Source organism: Nycticebus coucang, chromosome 6 (assembly GCF_027406575.1).
Source record: "Nycticebus coucang isolate mNycCou1 chromosome 6, mNycCou1.pri, whole genome shotgun sequence".
Lineage (NCBI taxonomy): Eukaryota > Metazoa > Chordata > Mammalia > Primates > Lorisidae > Nycticebus > Nycticebus coucang.
The window spans coordinates 19,553,532-19,570,814 of NC_069785.1; the positions used below are offsets into that span (position 1 = coordinate 19,553,532).

At 40.0% G+C, this 17,283-nt stretch overlaps 2 protein-coding genes across 7 annotated transcripts in view; both read right to left on the bottom strand.

Moving 5' to 3' along the window:
* Positions 1-476: 476 nt before the first annotated feature.
* Positions 477-17,283, bottom strand: part of PSMA6 (proteasome 20S subunit alpha 6) — a 35,021-nt gene continuing 18,214 nt past the window's right edge. For 5 of the 6 annotated variants that reach the window (XM_053594457.1, XM_053594458.1, XM_053594461.1 and 2 more), the window contains 5 exons: positions 9,563-9,644; positions 8,696-8,851; positions 6,442-6,620; positions 3,611-3,705; positions 477-709 (listed from right to left, as the gene is read on the bottom strand). In XM_053594457.1, coding sequence (XP_053450432.1) covers positions 652-709; positions 3,611-3,705; positions 6,442-6,620; positions 8,696-8,851; positions 9,563-9,644 — 570 coding nt within the window. In that variant the 3' untranslated portion in view covers positions 477-651. The remainder of the gene's footprint in view (positions 710-3,610; positions 3,706-6,441; positions 6,621-8,695; positions 8,852-9,562; positions 9,645-17,283) is intronic. The other variant, XM_053594459.1, reaches the window with a different exon arrangement.
* LOC128587937 (60S ribosomal protein L26-like) lies at positions 13,949-14,478 on the bottom strand. Its single transcript, XM_053594463.1, has one exon. The coding sequence runs from the start codon at positions 14,416-14,418 to the stop codon at positions 13,981-13,983; it is 438 nt and encodes a 145-aa protein (XP_053450438.1). The 5' UTR covers positions 14,419-14,478; the 3' UTR covers positions 13,949-13,980.

The following is a 17,283-nucleotide window of genomic DNA, read 5'->3' on the forward strand; positions in this document are numbered from 1 at the left end:
AGGTATTAAAAAAAACAAAATTCTGTCATTTGTAACAGCATGTATGAACCTGGAGGATGTTATAAGTTAAACAAACTAGACATAGAAAGACAAATATTCTTACTCGTATACAGAATCTGAAAAGTTGATCTCATAGAAACAACGCATAGAACAGTGGTTATCAGGGACCACGGTGGTGGTGAGGGGACAGGCTGATCAATAGGTGCAAAGTTATAAGTAGAAAGGAAGAATAAGGTTTGGGGATCCTACTGCACAGCAGTCTCAACAGTAAAAATAACCCGAAAAGAAGGTTTGGAATGTTCCCACCACAAAGAAATGATACATGGTCTAGGCGATGGGCATGCAAATTACCAATTTGATAATTATGCGATGTACATACACATCAAAACATCACATAAATACATACAGTTATTATGCATCAATTTAAAATAAAAATAATTGAAAAAAATGCAGGTAAAAAAGACAGGATGCAATTATTTCCAAAAGGATTGCTTTTATTTATCCAGCAAGTGATAGTGACCCCTAACCACTTCCTAGCAGGAGGAGGATTGGGAGAGGTTCCTTTCTCAGTCCAAGGGCCTCCACAATGTTGGTCTGTTGGTTCCAAACACGTAGACAGGTGGCATCACAGATTTGGTAAACTAACAATGCTTAATCTCTCTCTGCTAGAGCAACAAGGTGAGCATCAATCTCTGCTTCTGTAAGAATTCTAGAAGGAAAAAGAGGGGAAAAAATCCAACTATTTACTTTTTAAAAATTTTTTCTTCATGGAAAATTACAAACACACAATAGTAGCACAGTATAAATTCCCATGTACCTATCAACCTATTTCAACTATGACCTATTTATAAGCAATCTTTTCCCAGATATTATATCGATTTCACCTATACACAAAAATGTTTACTTGAGATCAGATCTAGAATAAGTTTTATGAAAACAAAACTATACATAATGTATTCTATTTAGTGTCTATGTAAAAATGCATTTATAGTGTGATGAGTGTGTCAAACAGTCTGTGATGCTAGTGTATGATGCCCTACGATCATATCAATGTACACAGCTATGATTTAATAAAAAAAGAAAAAATGCATTTATACCTAGTACAACTCAAGTTCATATCAGCTGATAAAAATTCATTGAAAATTTTTAAACAGATTTTAAAAAGCTGCCCAGATTCAGCTGTAGTCCATGAAAATAAAATCATAATCTGATAAAGTCTGTTAGCCAGAAGGCACTCCAGGTCGAACATACGATATCTAAATGATGTTTGCTTTGAAAAGAATCAATTGCTTGGCAACCTTGTTAATGTGATCTGTTACTATCAGACTTTTAAAAAGCTAAATTTTTCAAAATGACATTTTTTAGTGCAATTTGAGACAATATTAGTTTATATAGTTGTTGTTGTCTATGCTATATATTCTCATCACTATTTATATATACTTACTGTCACAGAATTTATAAATTATACAAAGGCTTTTTAGGTTTTTTTGGAGATAGAGTCTTACTCTATTCCTCTGGCTAGAGTGCCATGGGGTCAGCCTAGCTCACAGCAACCTCAAGTTCCTGTGTTCAAGCAATCCTCTTCCCTCAGCCTCCCAAATAGCTGGGACTAAAAGTGCCCATTATAAATGCTCAGCTAATTTTTCTTTTTTCAGTAGAGATGGGCATCTCTCTCTTGCCCAGGCTAGTCTTGAACTACTGAGCTCAAGGCATCCTCTCGCCTCGACCTCCCAGAGTCCTAGGATTAAAGTGTGAGCAACCTTGCCTGGCCAAAGTCTTTTTTAAAGACAAGGTCTCTATGGAAAGAAGTATGGGGAATCCTCAAAGCGCTAAAAGTAGACCTTCCATTTGATCCTGTAATTCCATTACTAGGTATCTACTCAGAAGGGAAAATAAAGATCATTTTACCATAAAAAAAAAAAAAAGACAAGGTCTCACTCTTGCCCAGGCTAGAATATAGTGCCATCATCATAACTTACTGCAACCTCCAACTCCTGGGCTTAAGCACTTCTTCTGCCTCAGCCTCCCTAATAGCTGAGACTACAGGTATACACCAACATGGAAATTTTTCTATTTTTTTGTAGAGAAAACAGGGTCTCCCTCTTGCTCAGGCTCCTAGGCTCAAGCATTCCTCCTGTTTCATTCTCCCAAGTAGCTGGGACTACAGGTATACACGACCATGCTCAGCTCATAGTTTATATATTTTTCAAATCATATGAATTTTCTTTAAAGCTTTTATGTTTATATCACTTACCAGCAAGCAACCAAAAGAACAAATTACCAAAAAACAAACAAACAAACAAAAAAAACCACATACTAACAAAAACTCTGCAGGGTCTGGTTAAGCTTAGTTTTACCACTTCCCCACTCCCTATGCCCTACCACCATGTGCCGGGATTGTGATCTAAGAGTAAATATATATAACAGTTAAAATGCCTCCAGCAGTTTCTTACATCTGTGAATTTAACTGTAGTATTTTTATTGAACACAAAAGCATCTTTGTCCATAGTATGTCCTGGGAGGATTCAATGAGCCGATGTATATTTAGCACCCAGTAGATTTGAATCATGGAATCTGCAAGGCTGATGTGTGGTAGTGAGTCACTCAGTAAGTAAGAAAACAGGAGCATCCTGCATCTGCAATTCAGTTAGCCATATTCAAAATTCAGGTTTTTCAAAGATCTCTGGATAAAGGTCTGATGCCTATTAGTATTTCATATTATTCTTCAAAGTCCTACTTCAATAGCTACTAAATAACCACAGCTCCATCTGAAAACCTGATAAGTACTACTCTCAAGAGTTAAATGGGTGGTGCCTGTGGCTCAGTGAGTAGGGCGCCGGCCCCATATACTGAGGGTAGCAGGTTCGAACCCGGCCCCAACCAAACTGCAACAACAACAACAAAAGAGTTAAATGTTTACTGGCCTTAAACTAAAAACACAAAGAAACAATAAAATCAATGTGGCTGGGCACCTGTAGCTCAGGGGTTAGGGCACTGGCCACATGCTCTAGGGCTGGTGGGTTCGAACTTGGTCCAGGCCTGCTAAACAAAAACAAACAAACAAACAAACAAACAGCCCAGCGTTGTGCAGGGCACCTGTAGTCCCAGCTACCAGGGAGGCTGAGGGAAAAGAATCGCTTGAGGTTGCTGTGAGCTATGACACCATAGCACTCTACTGAGGGTGACGAAGTGAGCCTCTGTCTCCATTTAAAAAAAAAAAAAAAAAATCAACATAACAACAAAACCTAACACTTTACTCCTGACATAAAGAGGGTTATGTTATGTCAACTCTAGTACTGATATAAAACCACGCTGAAATGAGGACAAAAGCTGTTGTATTTGTCTTAAAGAGACTCTAGTAAATTTTAAAACAGATCTCTGAAGTGCTGAAGAAAAAAAAACTGTTATCATAGTCAAAAGCACTCCACATTGTATATCAAACCAGCACATTGTACCCCATAAATGCATTAATGTACATAGTTATGATTTAGTAAAGAATTAAAAAAAAATGTTCCCGCTAAGTTAACAGGACAAATGTACCCATACGCCTCCACCTTTCTAGTCTGCACTTGCAAACTTTTCTAAGTACATGCCCATGTATATAACTCACCTGAATTTAGGATTTTCAACTGTAACTACTCCAACTTCTATTTCTGAAGGTTTGAAATCAATTGACAGAACAGTAGACAGGCATGTAATAGCAGTCTGGAAAAAGTATCAAGATTAAAATACAGTATTTTTGAAAAATGCTAAGGCTTTTTCATTCTAAGCATATTCAAATCACACTAGTTAATCACAAGCTCTTTGTTAAATGCCAGCTCTATGGTTCGGTGACAAAGTTCTATGATCATGTGCTACCAACAGACAACTAAACTCTAATGTGTTGCCTGACAATGACGAGAAACCAAAAATCAAAGGAGTCCATCAAACAAAATAGGATGGTTTTTACAAAGCAGCTGATTTGGTTGATGTCCTATATTCCAGGCATTATGAATAGGGTAAAATGTGAAGAGGGGAAAGTTAAGAGATACGGTCTGTAACAATTTAAGAATGTTTTGTTTTTTTTTTTTTTTAATTTAAGAATGTTTTAAGTGTTTTGGCCAGGCATGGTGGCTCAAGCCTATAATCCTAGCACTCTGGGAGGCCGAGGTGGGTGGATAGCTTGAGCTCTTGGGTTCAAGACCAGCCTAAGCAAAAAATCGAGACCCCGTCTCTACTAAAAATAGAAAAACTGAGGCAAGAGGATCACTTGAGTCCAAGAGTTGGAGGTTGCTGTGAGCTATGAAGCCACAGACTCTATCTAGGGAGATAGCTTGAGATTCTGTCTCAAAAAAGGGAATGTTTTAAGTGTTTTGATATTTAATGTGGTTAATTATTTATGCAATTACAAATTCCAAATAAAAAAAAAGGTTGAAGAAACACTTAAATAGGGCACAGTATTCCCTGGATGAAAACTAGCTTTGCATCCCCTCTCCTCTTAGAATAAAATATATTGCCAACCAAATACGAAAGCATTAGATGGTCATTTTCTTGTCATTTATCAGAAGCATGTAGTTAAATCTTCAGAATGGCTTTAATCCCACATCCTTCCATCTAAAATCTACTAAAATTTTTGTTTTTAATTTCTCTGCAGTAAGAGGCTTCTTTATAGTTTAAGATTACTAAATATTTGTTTTGTTTTGAGACAGTCTCATTATGTTGCTCTTGGTAGAGTACCAAGGCATCATAGCTCAAAGTAACCTCAAACTCCTGGGCTTAAAGGATTCTCTTGCCTCAGCCTCCCAAGTAGCTGGGATTACAGGCACTTACCACAATGCCTGGCTATTTTTAGAGACAAGGTCTTGCTCTGGCACAGGCTGGTCTTGAACCTGTGAGCTCAATCCACCTGCCTCAGCCTCCCAAGTGCTGGGATTACAGGCATAAGCCACCGTGCCCAGCCTATTACTAAATATATTTGTATAAGCATTTTCGTTTATTCTGTCAATTTAAAACTTCCCAATCATTATGACTAATCCCCTCAAGAACCCACAGAAAGCTAACTCTATTTTTGCATCACAGATATAATTTCTTTTACTAGGAAGAGGTCTGTTTCCCTAAAGATTTGGTGTGTGGCTGTCTTTCCTTTAGGACTCTATGAGCAGTATTACTGACCTTAACCTTTTTACTTCTGCTAACAGAAGAGTAAGCCTAATTTGAGTTTCAACCATAACAATCATACAGGTCTTTGGGCTTTGTCTTGATTTTTCTTTTCTTTTTTTAGAGACAGGGTCTCACTATATTGCCCAGGCTGGCCTTGAACACCTCAGCTCAAATAATTCTCTTATTTTCGCCTCTCAAGAAGTGGGACTACAGGCTCATGACACCACAGCTAGCTGACTCCCAATCTTATCTGTATTCCCATTTTACTACATATGTTGCTGAAAGCCATCCTAAATACATTATGAAATAAGATATGAGGGCAGCGCCTATGCTCCGTGAATAGGGCGGCAGCCCCATATACCGAGGGTGGCAGGTTCAAACCCGGTCCCAACCAAACTGCAACAAAAAAAATAGCAGGGCATTGTGGAGGGCGCCTGTAGTCCCAGCTACTCAGGAGGCTGAGGCAAGAGAATTGCCTAAGCCCAAGAGCTGGAGGTTGCTGTGAGCTGTGACCGACGGTGACAAAATGAGACTCTGTCTCAAAAAAAAAAAAAAGAAGATATGCAATTAAGTGAATAAAAGCAGCCCTAATTTTCCCATGTTACCTTAATGACATCTATTTTCTTCTTCTTCTTTTTTTTTGAGATAGTGTCTCACTCTGTTGCCAGGGCATCATCATAGCTCACTGCAACCTCAAACTCCTGGGCTCAAGTGATCCATCTGTCTCAACTTCCTGAGTAGCTGGGACTACAGGTGCATGCCACCATACCCAGATAATTTTTCTTTTTTTTTGTAGAGACAGAGTCTCACTGTACCGCCCTCGGGTAGAGTGCCGTGGCGTCACACGGCTCACAGCAACCTCTAACTCTTGGGCTTACGCGATTCTCTTGCCTCAGCCTCCCGAGCAGCTGGGACTACAGGCGCCCGCCACAACGCCCGGCTATTTTTTGGTTTCAGTTTGGCCGGGGCTGGGTTTGAACCCACCACCCTCGGCATATGGGGCTGGCGCCCTACTCACTGAGCCACAGGTGCCGCCCCCAGATAATTTTTCTATTTTTTTGTAGTAGATATGGAGTCTCACTATGTTGCTCGGGTTGGTCTCAAACTCCTGGCCTCAAGTGATCTTCCCACCTCAGGCTCTCAAAGTGTTGGGATTACAGTTATGAGCCTCTGCACCAGCCCAATTTTATTAAGCTGACAAACTTGGATTTTGTAATATAACTCAGGAATAGCCATCATAGTGTCGATCAGGATTCTCACTGTTCTATGTAACATAAAAACAGTTCCTTTTGGTTAACTTACTTCCACTGTCTGTTCAAATGTCCAATCAAATTTCTTTTTCACTTTTTTTTCAAGGAAGCTGGTTGACTCAGTTTGTTTAACTCCTGCTGCAGTGGCTTTAAACCCACAGTAGTAACCCGCAGGATCACACTTGTACACCTGAGGGCCTTGTTCTTCATCTATACCAATTAAAATCATACCTAAAAATAAAGAAAGAACCTAATTAAATATGGTTTAGCTTTATAGCACAACATTTCCTCTTTCTGGTGTCACATAGCTGTTGTTAATCATTACTTTGGCCATCAATTTTAGCATATGTGCTTTGCTTTAAGAAATATTATAAACACTTTCCCACAACTCCAACGTTACCAGAAAAAAACAAAAAAAAATATAACCTAATCGTATGCACCCTTATGTTAATCCAAAATAAGAAAAAAAAAGAAAACTGGTAAGCAAATACAGGTTATCACCACAGATAAATTACCATTTTGGACAAGGATTTATCGCAGATTTTATTTATTTATCACGAAAAATAGCTTGAATTATTATAAATGTACTTTACAATTTTCCCATGTAAAATTGCTATTACCTAAACCATGTTTCTTTGAACCCCAATACTTTATTTTTTAGAGACAGAGTCTTACTTTATCACCCTCGGTAGAGTGCCATAGTGTCATAGCTCATAGCAACCTCCAACTCCTGGACTTAGGCAATTCTCTTGCCTCAGCCTCCCAAGTAGCTGGGACTATAGGCACTTGCCATACTGCCTGGCTATTTTTTGTTGCAATCTGGCAGGGGCTGGGTTCAAACCTGCCACCCTCAGTATATGGGGCCGGCGCCCTACCCACTGAGCCACAGGCGCTACCCCCAGAACCCCAATCCTTTAAGTTGTTATATGGTCAAATAAACTTGGAAAACATTTTCATATACATCTCTCTTGGAGACAAATAATAAACAACAGTATATTAAATGGGCTGAAATTTTAACTCAGCAGTTCTTAGATTTATTTAACTAAGGGATTATTTTCTTTCTTTTTAATTTAAGGATTACCTATTATGGTTCCAGGAGATACACTCTGGGAATGGTAGCACAAAGTGAAATACACTTAGGGGCTACATGCTTGTCTTTGCACTGCCCATCTTCAGTACTGCTGGTATAAGTATACATCCCGTTAGTCAGTCTGTATAAACCAAACTCTAAGTTCTGTACGTGGCTCAAGTGGCTAAGGCGCCAGCCACATACACCAGAGCTGGCGGGTTTGAATCCAGCCCAGGCCTGCCAAACAACTACAATGACAACTACAACCAAAAAATAGCCAGGCATTGTGGTGGGTACCTGTAGTGCCAGCTACTTGGGAGACTGAGGCAAAAGAATCGCTTAAACCCAGGAGTTGGAGGTTGCTGTGAGCTGTGATGTCATTGCACTCTACCCAGGGTGAGAGCTTGAGGCTCTGTCTTAAAAAAAAAAAAAGAAAAAAAATTCTGTACATGTAACTTTATTACTGCAAATCTAATGTTAACACATTACAAACACAATTATAATAAACACCACCATCAAATTTCTTTCTACTCAGCAGAGCAGGTAACAAAGTAGTTAAGTGGCTTAAATGGCTTAAGTCCTAATTATTATTATTATTCTTATTTTTTGAGACAGAATCACTGTTTCCAAACCACACGTTCAGAATCCATTGACCTTTCTCTGTGTGTTTTCTTCTTTAAAAGTTGCAATTTATTTACATTTGGCAGGATCTATTTTTTGAAATTATCTTTTATTTTTATTTATAAATATTAGTTGTTTATTTTGTGAGACTTAAAAAAAAAAGTTAACTGATGACTCCATACTAAATCTCAAAGTCAAGGCATTCTATAATAGACATACTCTTATTTGACAATGTGAATGTTATTTTCTTTGCATTATTATTATTGCTTAATATTTCGATGCAGCAATTCTCTGATTTCTTTTTTTTTGGGCCGGGGCTAGGTTTGAGCCACCCGCCACCTCCGGCACATGGGACCGGCACCCTACTCCTTGAGCCACAGGCACCGCCCTGATTTCTTTTCTGAATGTATTTATGTTCGTTCATTCTTGTTTTTGTTTCTAGTCCTTATCTTAAACATTGTTACTGTTATTAAACTTTAGGCCTTTTTAATTTTGTGAAGGCAAAAAATGGAAACCTAATAAACACATGTATATGTGTATTGTAAAAAAAATAAAATTTCTGAAAAAAAAAAGTTGCAATTTATCAATTATTTAAGAGACTTCTTAGCATACTTACAACAACCAAGAGGCCTCATTTCAGCATTCTGTGTGTAGACCTGAGAAATGTCAGCAATTCTTTTACACAGCATGTCCACGGGAATCTCATAGCCATACTTGTATTTCCAATTAGCTGCCTCATAGCGAGCCCTCTGTACCTGGGATCTGCTGTCAGCTTATAGCATAAAAAACAAGGGTTAACCTCACCAGAAGAATGAGCCTAAAAGCTAGACCACTGTCCTACCCTGTGTGCACACGAGTTAAGAAAAGGAAAAGGGGTCTGCTATGGCTTTTTCTCTATCAATCAACATTAAATGATCAGCAATAAGTACATACAATTTTTTTAGATGGAGCTCTATACACAGTACTGTCCTACTTATCTTTTTAATTAATTAATTTTTTTGTGGTGTGAGCCCCTCATCAGCGTTCAATACTATTTTTACAAATGTCTAGAAACTCCCAAAAGAATAGGTAATAGGAAGAGAGAATAATCTCAATCCTGGTTTGAAGGTCTGAATTTTTCAGAAAACAAAAACCCAAAGTAATTATCATAATTCTCACCCAATTCTAACTAGTGTCATTATTACCAGGTTTGAGATATACTGACTTAGGTCCTCTTAAACTACTAACTATAGCTGAAATAAAGTAAATAATCTGTGAGAGGGGCCTCAGCCCAGTTCTCACAAAGTAGCATAAAGACCTAATTTCATAATATCTATAATTTTGAAAAAGCTCACTATACTCTTAAAACTTGATGCTAGTCTTGGAAGACTGCAAATCTACTCACATCACCTGATGATCAGGCACTAAAGGAAACTTAAAATACAAAACCCGAGCAGAGAACAACATACAGCTTATATACCTAAGTAGACATCTGGCCAATTACCTGTCATTCCTGTCATCACACAGCCAATGTTTTCGGTTATCTTGAATAAGTGAGTCACTGTGCTGGAATCCAATAATTTATCCTAATGAACAAAATAAACACAGACTTTTTTTTTAATAAACTGATGGGTCTCTGTGTACTTATAAAAATAACACTATGAGGCAGTAACAACAAACTATATAATAAATGTCTTTTATTTTATAGTTAATATTAATTTTTTAAAAAAGAGTTGGGGTGGATAACTCTGTTTTCCTTATCTAGATCCTTTTCCACAGTAAACTGTGGATAAGAATGATAGCTTTTCAAAGCTTGTCTCCTCAAGGTCCCCAAAGAAAAAGACTTAGAAATCCCACTGTGGTTATAATCAGACTCTAAAGTTTTGGTTGTTTTTTTTTATTGTTAAATCATAGCTGTGTACAATCAAGGGTTCGATGTGCTGGTTTCATATAGCATTTGAAAGCCTTCATGGCATTTTCTTAGTTATTGTATGTAGACATTTGTATTCTGCATTTAGTAAGTTTCGCCTGTACCCATTCTAAGATGCACCGTAGGTGTGGCCCCATCCATCACCCTGCCTCCACCCGAACCTCCCCCCTCCCTTCCCCTTCCTTGGCCCTTTCCTCATAGTCTTGGGCTATAGTTGGGATACAGCCTTCATGTGAAAGCTATAATTTAGCTTCATAGTAGGGCTGAGTACATTGGATACTTTTTCTTCCATTCCTGAGATACTTTGCTAAGAAGAATATGTTCCACCTGCATCCACGTTAACATGAAAGCGGTAAAGTCTCCATCTTTCTTTAAGGCTGCATAATATTCCATACTATACATGTACCACAATTTGCTAGTCCATTCGTCGGTCGATGGGCACTTGGGCTTCTTCCATGACTTAGTAATTATGAATTGGGCTGCAATTAACATTCTGGTACAGATAGACGTCTTTGTTATATTGTGATTTTTGGTCTTCTGGGTATAAAACTAGTAAAGGAATTATAGGATCGAATGGCAGGTCTATTCTTAGGTCTAAGTATTCTCCGAACATCCTTCCAGAAGGAATGTATTAGTGTGCATTCCCACCAGCAGTGTAGAAGTGTGCCCTTTTCTCCACATCCACGCCAACATCTCTGGTATTGGGATTTTGTTATGTGGGCTACTCTTACTGGGGTTAGGTGATATCTCAAAGTAGTTTTGATTTCATTTCTCTGATGATTAAGAATGATGAGTTTTTTTGTCATGTGTTTGTAGATCATGCGTCTGTCTTTTTTTTTTTCTTTTGTGGTTTTTGGCCGGGGCTGGGTTTGAACCCACCACCTCCGGCATATGGGATCGGCGCCCTACTCCTTGAGCCACAGGCGCCACCCGAATCTGTCTTCTTTAGAGAAGTTTCTCTTCAAGTCCCTTGCCCACCCTGAGATGGGATCACATGTTCTTTTCTTGCTAATACGTTCGTGTTCTCTGTGGATTCTGGTTATTAGACCTTTATCAGAGGTATAACCTGCAAATATTTTCTCCCATTCTGAGGGCTGTTTGCTTGCTTTACTTACTATGTTCTTGGCTGTGCAGAAGATTTTAGTTGGATCAGGTCCCAGTAGTGTATTATTGATACTGCTTCAATTGCCTGGGGAGTCCTCCTCATAAAATATTCAACCAGACCGATTCCTTCAAGAGTTTTCCCTGCACTTTTTTCAAGTATTTTTATAGTTTCATGTCTTAAGTTGAAATCTTTTATCCAGTGAGAGTCTATCTTAGTTACTGGTGAAAGGTGTGGGTCCAGTTTCATTCTTCTACAGATTGCCAGCCAGTTCACCCAGCACCATTTGTTAAATAGGGAATCTTTTCCCCACTGAATATTTTTAATTGGCTTGTAAAGATCAAATAACGGTAAGTAGCTGGATTCATCTCTTCGTTCTCTATTCTGTTCCAGACATCTACTTCTCTGTTTTTGTGCCAATACCATGCTGTGTCGATCACTATCGATTTATAGTACAGTCTCAGGTTTGGTAGCGTGATTCCTCCTGAGTAATGTTTTGGCTATTCAAGTTTTTTCTAATTCCATATAAAACAAAGCATTATTTTTTCAAGATCTTTAATAGAAATTGCATTAAAATTATATATTCCTTTGGGTAGTATGGACATTTTTTTTTTTTTATGTGGTTTTTGGCCGGGGCTGGGTTTGACCCTGCCACCTCCGGCATATGGGACCAGCACCCTACTCCTTGAGCCACAGGTGCCGCCCGGTAGTATGGACATTTTAACAATGTTGATTCTTCCCAGCCATGAGCATGGTATGTTTTTCCATTTGTTAACATCTTCAGCTATTTCTTTTCTTAAAGTTTCATAGTTCTCTTTGTAGAGATCTTTCACGTCCTTTGTTAGGTATAGTCCCAAATATTTCATCTTCTTTGGCACTACTGTGAAAGGAATAGAGTCCTTGACTGTCTTTTCAGGCTTGGTTATGGTTGGTATATATAAAGGCTACAGATTTATGGGTGTTGATTTTGTAGCCTGAGACATTGCTATATTCCTTGATCACTTCTAAAAGTTTTGTAGTAGAATCTCTAGTGTTTTCCAGATATACGATCATATCATCTGCAAAGAGTGAAAGTTTGATCTCTTCTGACCCTATGTGGATACCCTTGGTCGCCTTTTCTTCCCTAATTGCAATGGCTAAAACTTCCATTACAATGTTAAAGAGCAATAGAGACAATGGGCAACCTTGCCTGGTTTCTAATCTAAGTGGAAATGATTTCAATTTAACTCCATTCAATACGATATTAGCTGTGGGTTTGCTGTAGATGGCCTCTATTAGTTTAAGAAATGTCCCTTCTATACCAATTTTCTTAAGTGTTCTGATCATGAAGGGATGCTGGATGTTATCCAAAGCTTTTTCTGCATCAACTGAAAGAATCATATGGTCCTTATTTTTTAGTTGTTTATGTGCTGAATTACATTTATAGTTACGTATATTGAACCAGCCTTGAGACCCTGGGATAAATCCCACTTTGTCATGGTGTATAATTTTTTTGATGTGTTGTTGGATTCTGTTTGTTAGGATCTTATTGAGTATTTTTGCATCAATATTCATTAGTGATATTGGTCTATAATTTTCTTTTCTTGTTGGGTCTTTCCCTGGTTTGGGGATCGAAGTGATGTTTGCTTCGTAGAATGTGTTGGGTAATATTCCTTTCTTTCTATATTTTGGAAGAGGTTTAGTAATATAGGTACTAGTTCTTGTTTAAAGGTTTGGTAGAACTCTGACGTAAAGCCATCTGGTCCTGGGCTTTTCTTTTTAGGGAGATTTTGTACAGTTGATGCTATTTCAGAACTTTATATAGGCCTGTTCAACATTTCAACTTCATTCTGGCTAAGTCTTGGTAGGTGATGTACTTCCAGGTATTGGTCGATTTCTTTCAGATTTTCCTATTTCTGACAGTAGAGTTTCTTGTAGCATTCGTTAAGGATTTTTTGAATTTCTGAGGGGTCTGTTACCATTTCTGATTGATGAGATTAGACATTTTATTCTTTTTTTTCCTGGTTAGGTTGGCCAAAGGTTTATCTATTTTATTGATCTTTTCTAAAAACCAACTTTTGGATTTATTGATCTGTTGTATAATTCTTTTGCTTTCAATTTCATTTAATTCTGCTCTGATTTTGGTTATTTCTTTTCTTCTGCTGGATTTGGGGTTGGAGTGTTCATCCTTCTCCAGTTGCTAGAGATGCCCCATTAAGTTATTAACTTCCTCTCTTTCCGTTTTCTTGAGGAAGGCTTGCAGTGCTATAAATTTCCCTCTTAGGACTTTGCAGTATACCAGAGGTTCTGGTAATTTGTGTCTTGATTGTTGTTTTGTTCCAAAAATTTGGTGATTTCGTTCTTAATCTCATCTATTTCCCATCTATCCTTCAGCATAAGGTTATTTAGCTTCCATGTTTTCGTACGGGTATGCAGGTTCCTGTTGTTATTGAGTTCAACTTTTATTCCATGATGGTCTGAGAAGATGCAAGGAATAATTTCTATTTTTTAAAATTTGCTGAGGTTAGATTTGTGGCCTAGGATGTGGTCGATTTTGGAGTATGTTCCGTGGGCTGATGAGAAGAATGTGTATTCAGTTTTGTTGGGATGAAACGTTCTGTAGATGTCTGTTAAGTCCAGATGTTGAACGGTTAAGTTTAAATCTAAGATTTCTTTGCTTAGCTTCTTTTTGGAGGATCTATCCAGCACCGCTAAAGGGGTGTTAAAATCTCCAACTACTATGGAACTGGAGGAAATCAAGTTGCACATGTCTGTTAGACTTTCTCTTATAAAATAAGGTGCATTCTGATTGGGTGCATAAATATTAATAATTGAAATCTCATCATATTGAGTATTACTTTTTTTTTTTTCATTTTAGCAGTGTTTAATGAAAGTTGCATATAAGATTATTTTATTCCTGCATCTTCTCGATTGTTTCTTCCTTGTACTTGCCCTTTTCCTTTCCTACTTGGCGAGATTTGGCTTTTCGTTCAAGGATCTTTTTGCGGTCTTTGTCCAGTTTAAGCCTAGTAATGACCACCTTGCTGGGGTGAATGCCCACGTAGACAGTTGTGCCATTAGCCTTTTCCCGCTGCACCCGCTCAATGTAGATGACATATTTCTTCCTGTAAACCTGGACTACTTTGCCAATCTGCTGACCTTTATAATGCCCCCGGACAACCTGAACTTCATCATCCTTTCGGATGGGCATGGATCGAACATTGTACTTCTGTCTCAGCTCTTTGGAAAGAGGGGAAGACATAATCTTCCTGCGAATGTGGGAAGGTGCATTGAAATGCCTTTTGCGGTTCTTGCTTCGGTCCGAAGTCACAAAGGGATTGAACTTCATTTTGGCTGGCAGGCTGAGGCAAGAGGATCGCCTGACTCCAACAGTTTGAGGTTGTTGTGACCTATGATGCCACAGCACTCCGCTGCCTCTCCGGCGATGGCCGCAAAAGCGAGTATTACTTTTAACAAATATGAAGTACCCATCCTTATCCTTCCTTATTTCGGTTGGTTTAAAGCCTGTTGCGTCTGCGAATAGGATTGCAACGCCTCCTTTTTTCTGCTTTCCATTTGCCTGGAGTATAGATGACCATCCCTTCACCTTGAGTCTATATTAGTCTTTTAATGTAACATGCGATTCTTGTATGCAGCAGATATCTGGCTTGAGTTTTTGTATCCAGTCAGCCAACCTGTGCCTCTTTTTTTTTTTTTCTTTTTTGTAGAGACAGAGTCTCACCTTACTGCCCTTGGTAGAGTGCCGTGGCATCACATGGCTCACAGCAACCTCCAGCTCCTGGGCCTACGAGATTCTCCTGCCTCAGCCTCCCGAGCAGCTGGGACCACAGGCGCCCGCCACAACACCTGGCCATTCTTTTGTTGCAATTTGGCCGGGCCTGGGTTTGAACCCGCCACCCTTGGCATATGGGGCCGGCGCCCCACTCACTGAGCCACAGGAGCCGCCCCAACCTGTGCCTCTTTAGAGGACAATTTAAACCATTCACATTAATTGAGAATATTGATAAGCCTTTTAAGAGTCCGGTGGACAGTTTTAATCCTTTTGCAACTGTGGAAGTTGGAATTTGGTCAAAATTTCCTGGGTGGGTTTATTTTTGTGGTGGAAGATTACGCTGGTCTTTATGGAGGATAGGTCTGAGAATATCCTGGAGAACTGGGTTAGTTATGGCAAATTTCTTCAACATGTGAATGTCATTGAAGTATTTAATTTCTCCATCATAAATGAAATTCAGTTTAGCTGGGTACAGGATCCTGGGTTGAAAGTTATTTTGTTTTAGGAGATTAAAAGTCAATGACATCCTCTTCTAGCTTGAAAGGTTTCAGCAGAGAGATCTGCAGTTATTTTAATATTCTTCCCCTTGTAGGTGATGGTTTTCCTTCTTCAGGTTGCTTTCAGAATTTTCTCCTTCATATTAACTTTAGTGAAATTGATTATGATGTGTCTGGGGGATGTCTTATTTGGGTTGAGTCGTGCTGGAGTTCCGAAACTGTCTGCTATCTGAATTTCAGAATCTCTTGGCATGTCTGGAAAGTTCTCCCCTTCATAATCTCTTGGACAAGAGACTCTGGGTCTTGTGAAGCCACTTCGTCACTTTCGAGGATCCCTACAAGACGAATATTGGTTTTCTTAGAATTATCCCAGAGCTCTCTGGGAGAGTGATCTGTTTTTGCCCTTCATTTCTCTTCCTCTTTGAGAGTTTGGGAGTGTTCGAAAGCTTTGTCTTCAATGTCAGAAATCCTTTCTTCTGCTTGCTCCATTCTGTTACTGAGGGATTCTACTGTGTTTCTCAGATCTTTGAGGGCTGAAACTTCTTGTCTCAATGTGGCAAAATCTTTGGTCATTTGGTCTTTGAATTCGTTGAATTCTTGAGATATCTTTTGGGTTACTGCTTGGAATTCTGATCCGATCTTATTTGCTATCCAGATCCTGAATTCAATTTCTGACATATCAGCTATTTGTTTGTGCATGGGATCTTGTGCTGTGTTCGCCCCATTGATCCTTGAGGGTGTTGATCTACTCTGATTATTCATATTGCCAGAGTTTTTCTGTTGATTTCGCCTCATGATTGTTTTTCACCGTTGCCTCTGGCCGTCCTCAGAGTTGGGGAGGTGTCTCTCCAAGATTAGACCCCAGCGAGATCACTCTGTTGTTGCTGGATCTTTGTAGGGAGTGATCCTGTGTAGTTCCTCTGGGGCTGCCCCAGCCAGGGAGTCCTGGTTGTGGAAGCAGCTCCAGAGTGTGACACACCCAGATCCGCAACAGGGCGGGAGGTGGTGTGCACAGTTCTGGGAGTGCCTGGTGCCCAGTGACTTTGGCACAGAGAGCTCAAGGCTCCAGCAGTGTCTGGCCAGGAAAAGGGTTCTTCGTAGAGGCAGGGAGGGCTCCGGGGGGCATGTGGCTACCAGAGTCCCTAGCCAGTGGAGCGGGCCGGTGTGGAGGCAGGGAGGGTACAGGAGGGAGTATGCAGTGTTGTGCAGCTCCTGCAGTTCCTGGTCAGGGCATGCAGAGGCCTGGCGGGTGCAGGTCAGGGGTCACAGCGCAGCTCTTATGGAGGTCCGGGCAGCGCCATGCCCAGGAGTTTGAGGTTGCTATGAGCTGTGATGCCACAGTACTTTACCCAGGGCAACAGCCCGAGGCTCCAGTGTGCCAAAACCGGTCTCACTCTGCCCCTGAGGGTTAAGGCTGTAAGGCAGCTCAGTCCCTGCCTGTAGGCTGCTCAGTCACTAGGTTACTAGCTCCCACACGATCCTTGCTCTGCAACCCTGAGGGCGAAGCTTGCCAGGGCAGTTCTCTTATAATGGCCCTGCGGCCCACAGCCAAACACTATTAGCTCCATCTGGCTCAGCAGCTCAGTCTGGGGCCCTAGACAATGCCCAGAGTTCTCCGCACTCCTGCTCAAGCTCTCCCCAAGGCAGTTCAACCGAGTGCCAAGTCCAAAACAGTTCACAGGTAAGGCCTTTTCGGTTTGCAGTCTCACTGCTGCTTGTACTTACGGCTGCTGGCGGGATTAGGTCAATGGAACACACACAACCACTTGCCAGTTTTCCACTGTTTTTGTCCTCCTCTTAGGCCTTGCTGACTCCCTATATCCTCAAAGGGATGATTATAGGCAGATCCCACCAGCTAGAGATGCCTGGAGTGTTATCTCCCCAGACTCACTGCGCCCAGTTGCAGGGAAGCTGTTACTCGGCT

What these genes read in the sequence shown, in the direction of transcription:
- LOC128587937 (XM_053594463.1), bottom strand. Translation starts at nt 14,418, where the DNA reads ATGAAGTTCAATCCCTTTGTGACTTCGGACCGAAGCAAGAACCGCAAA.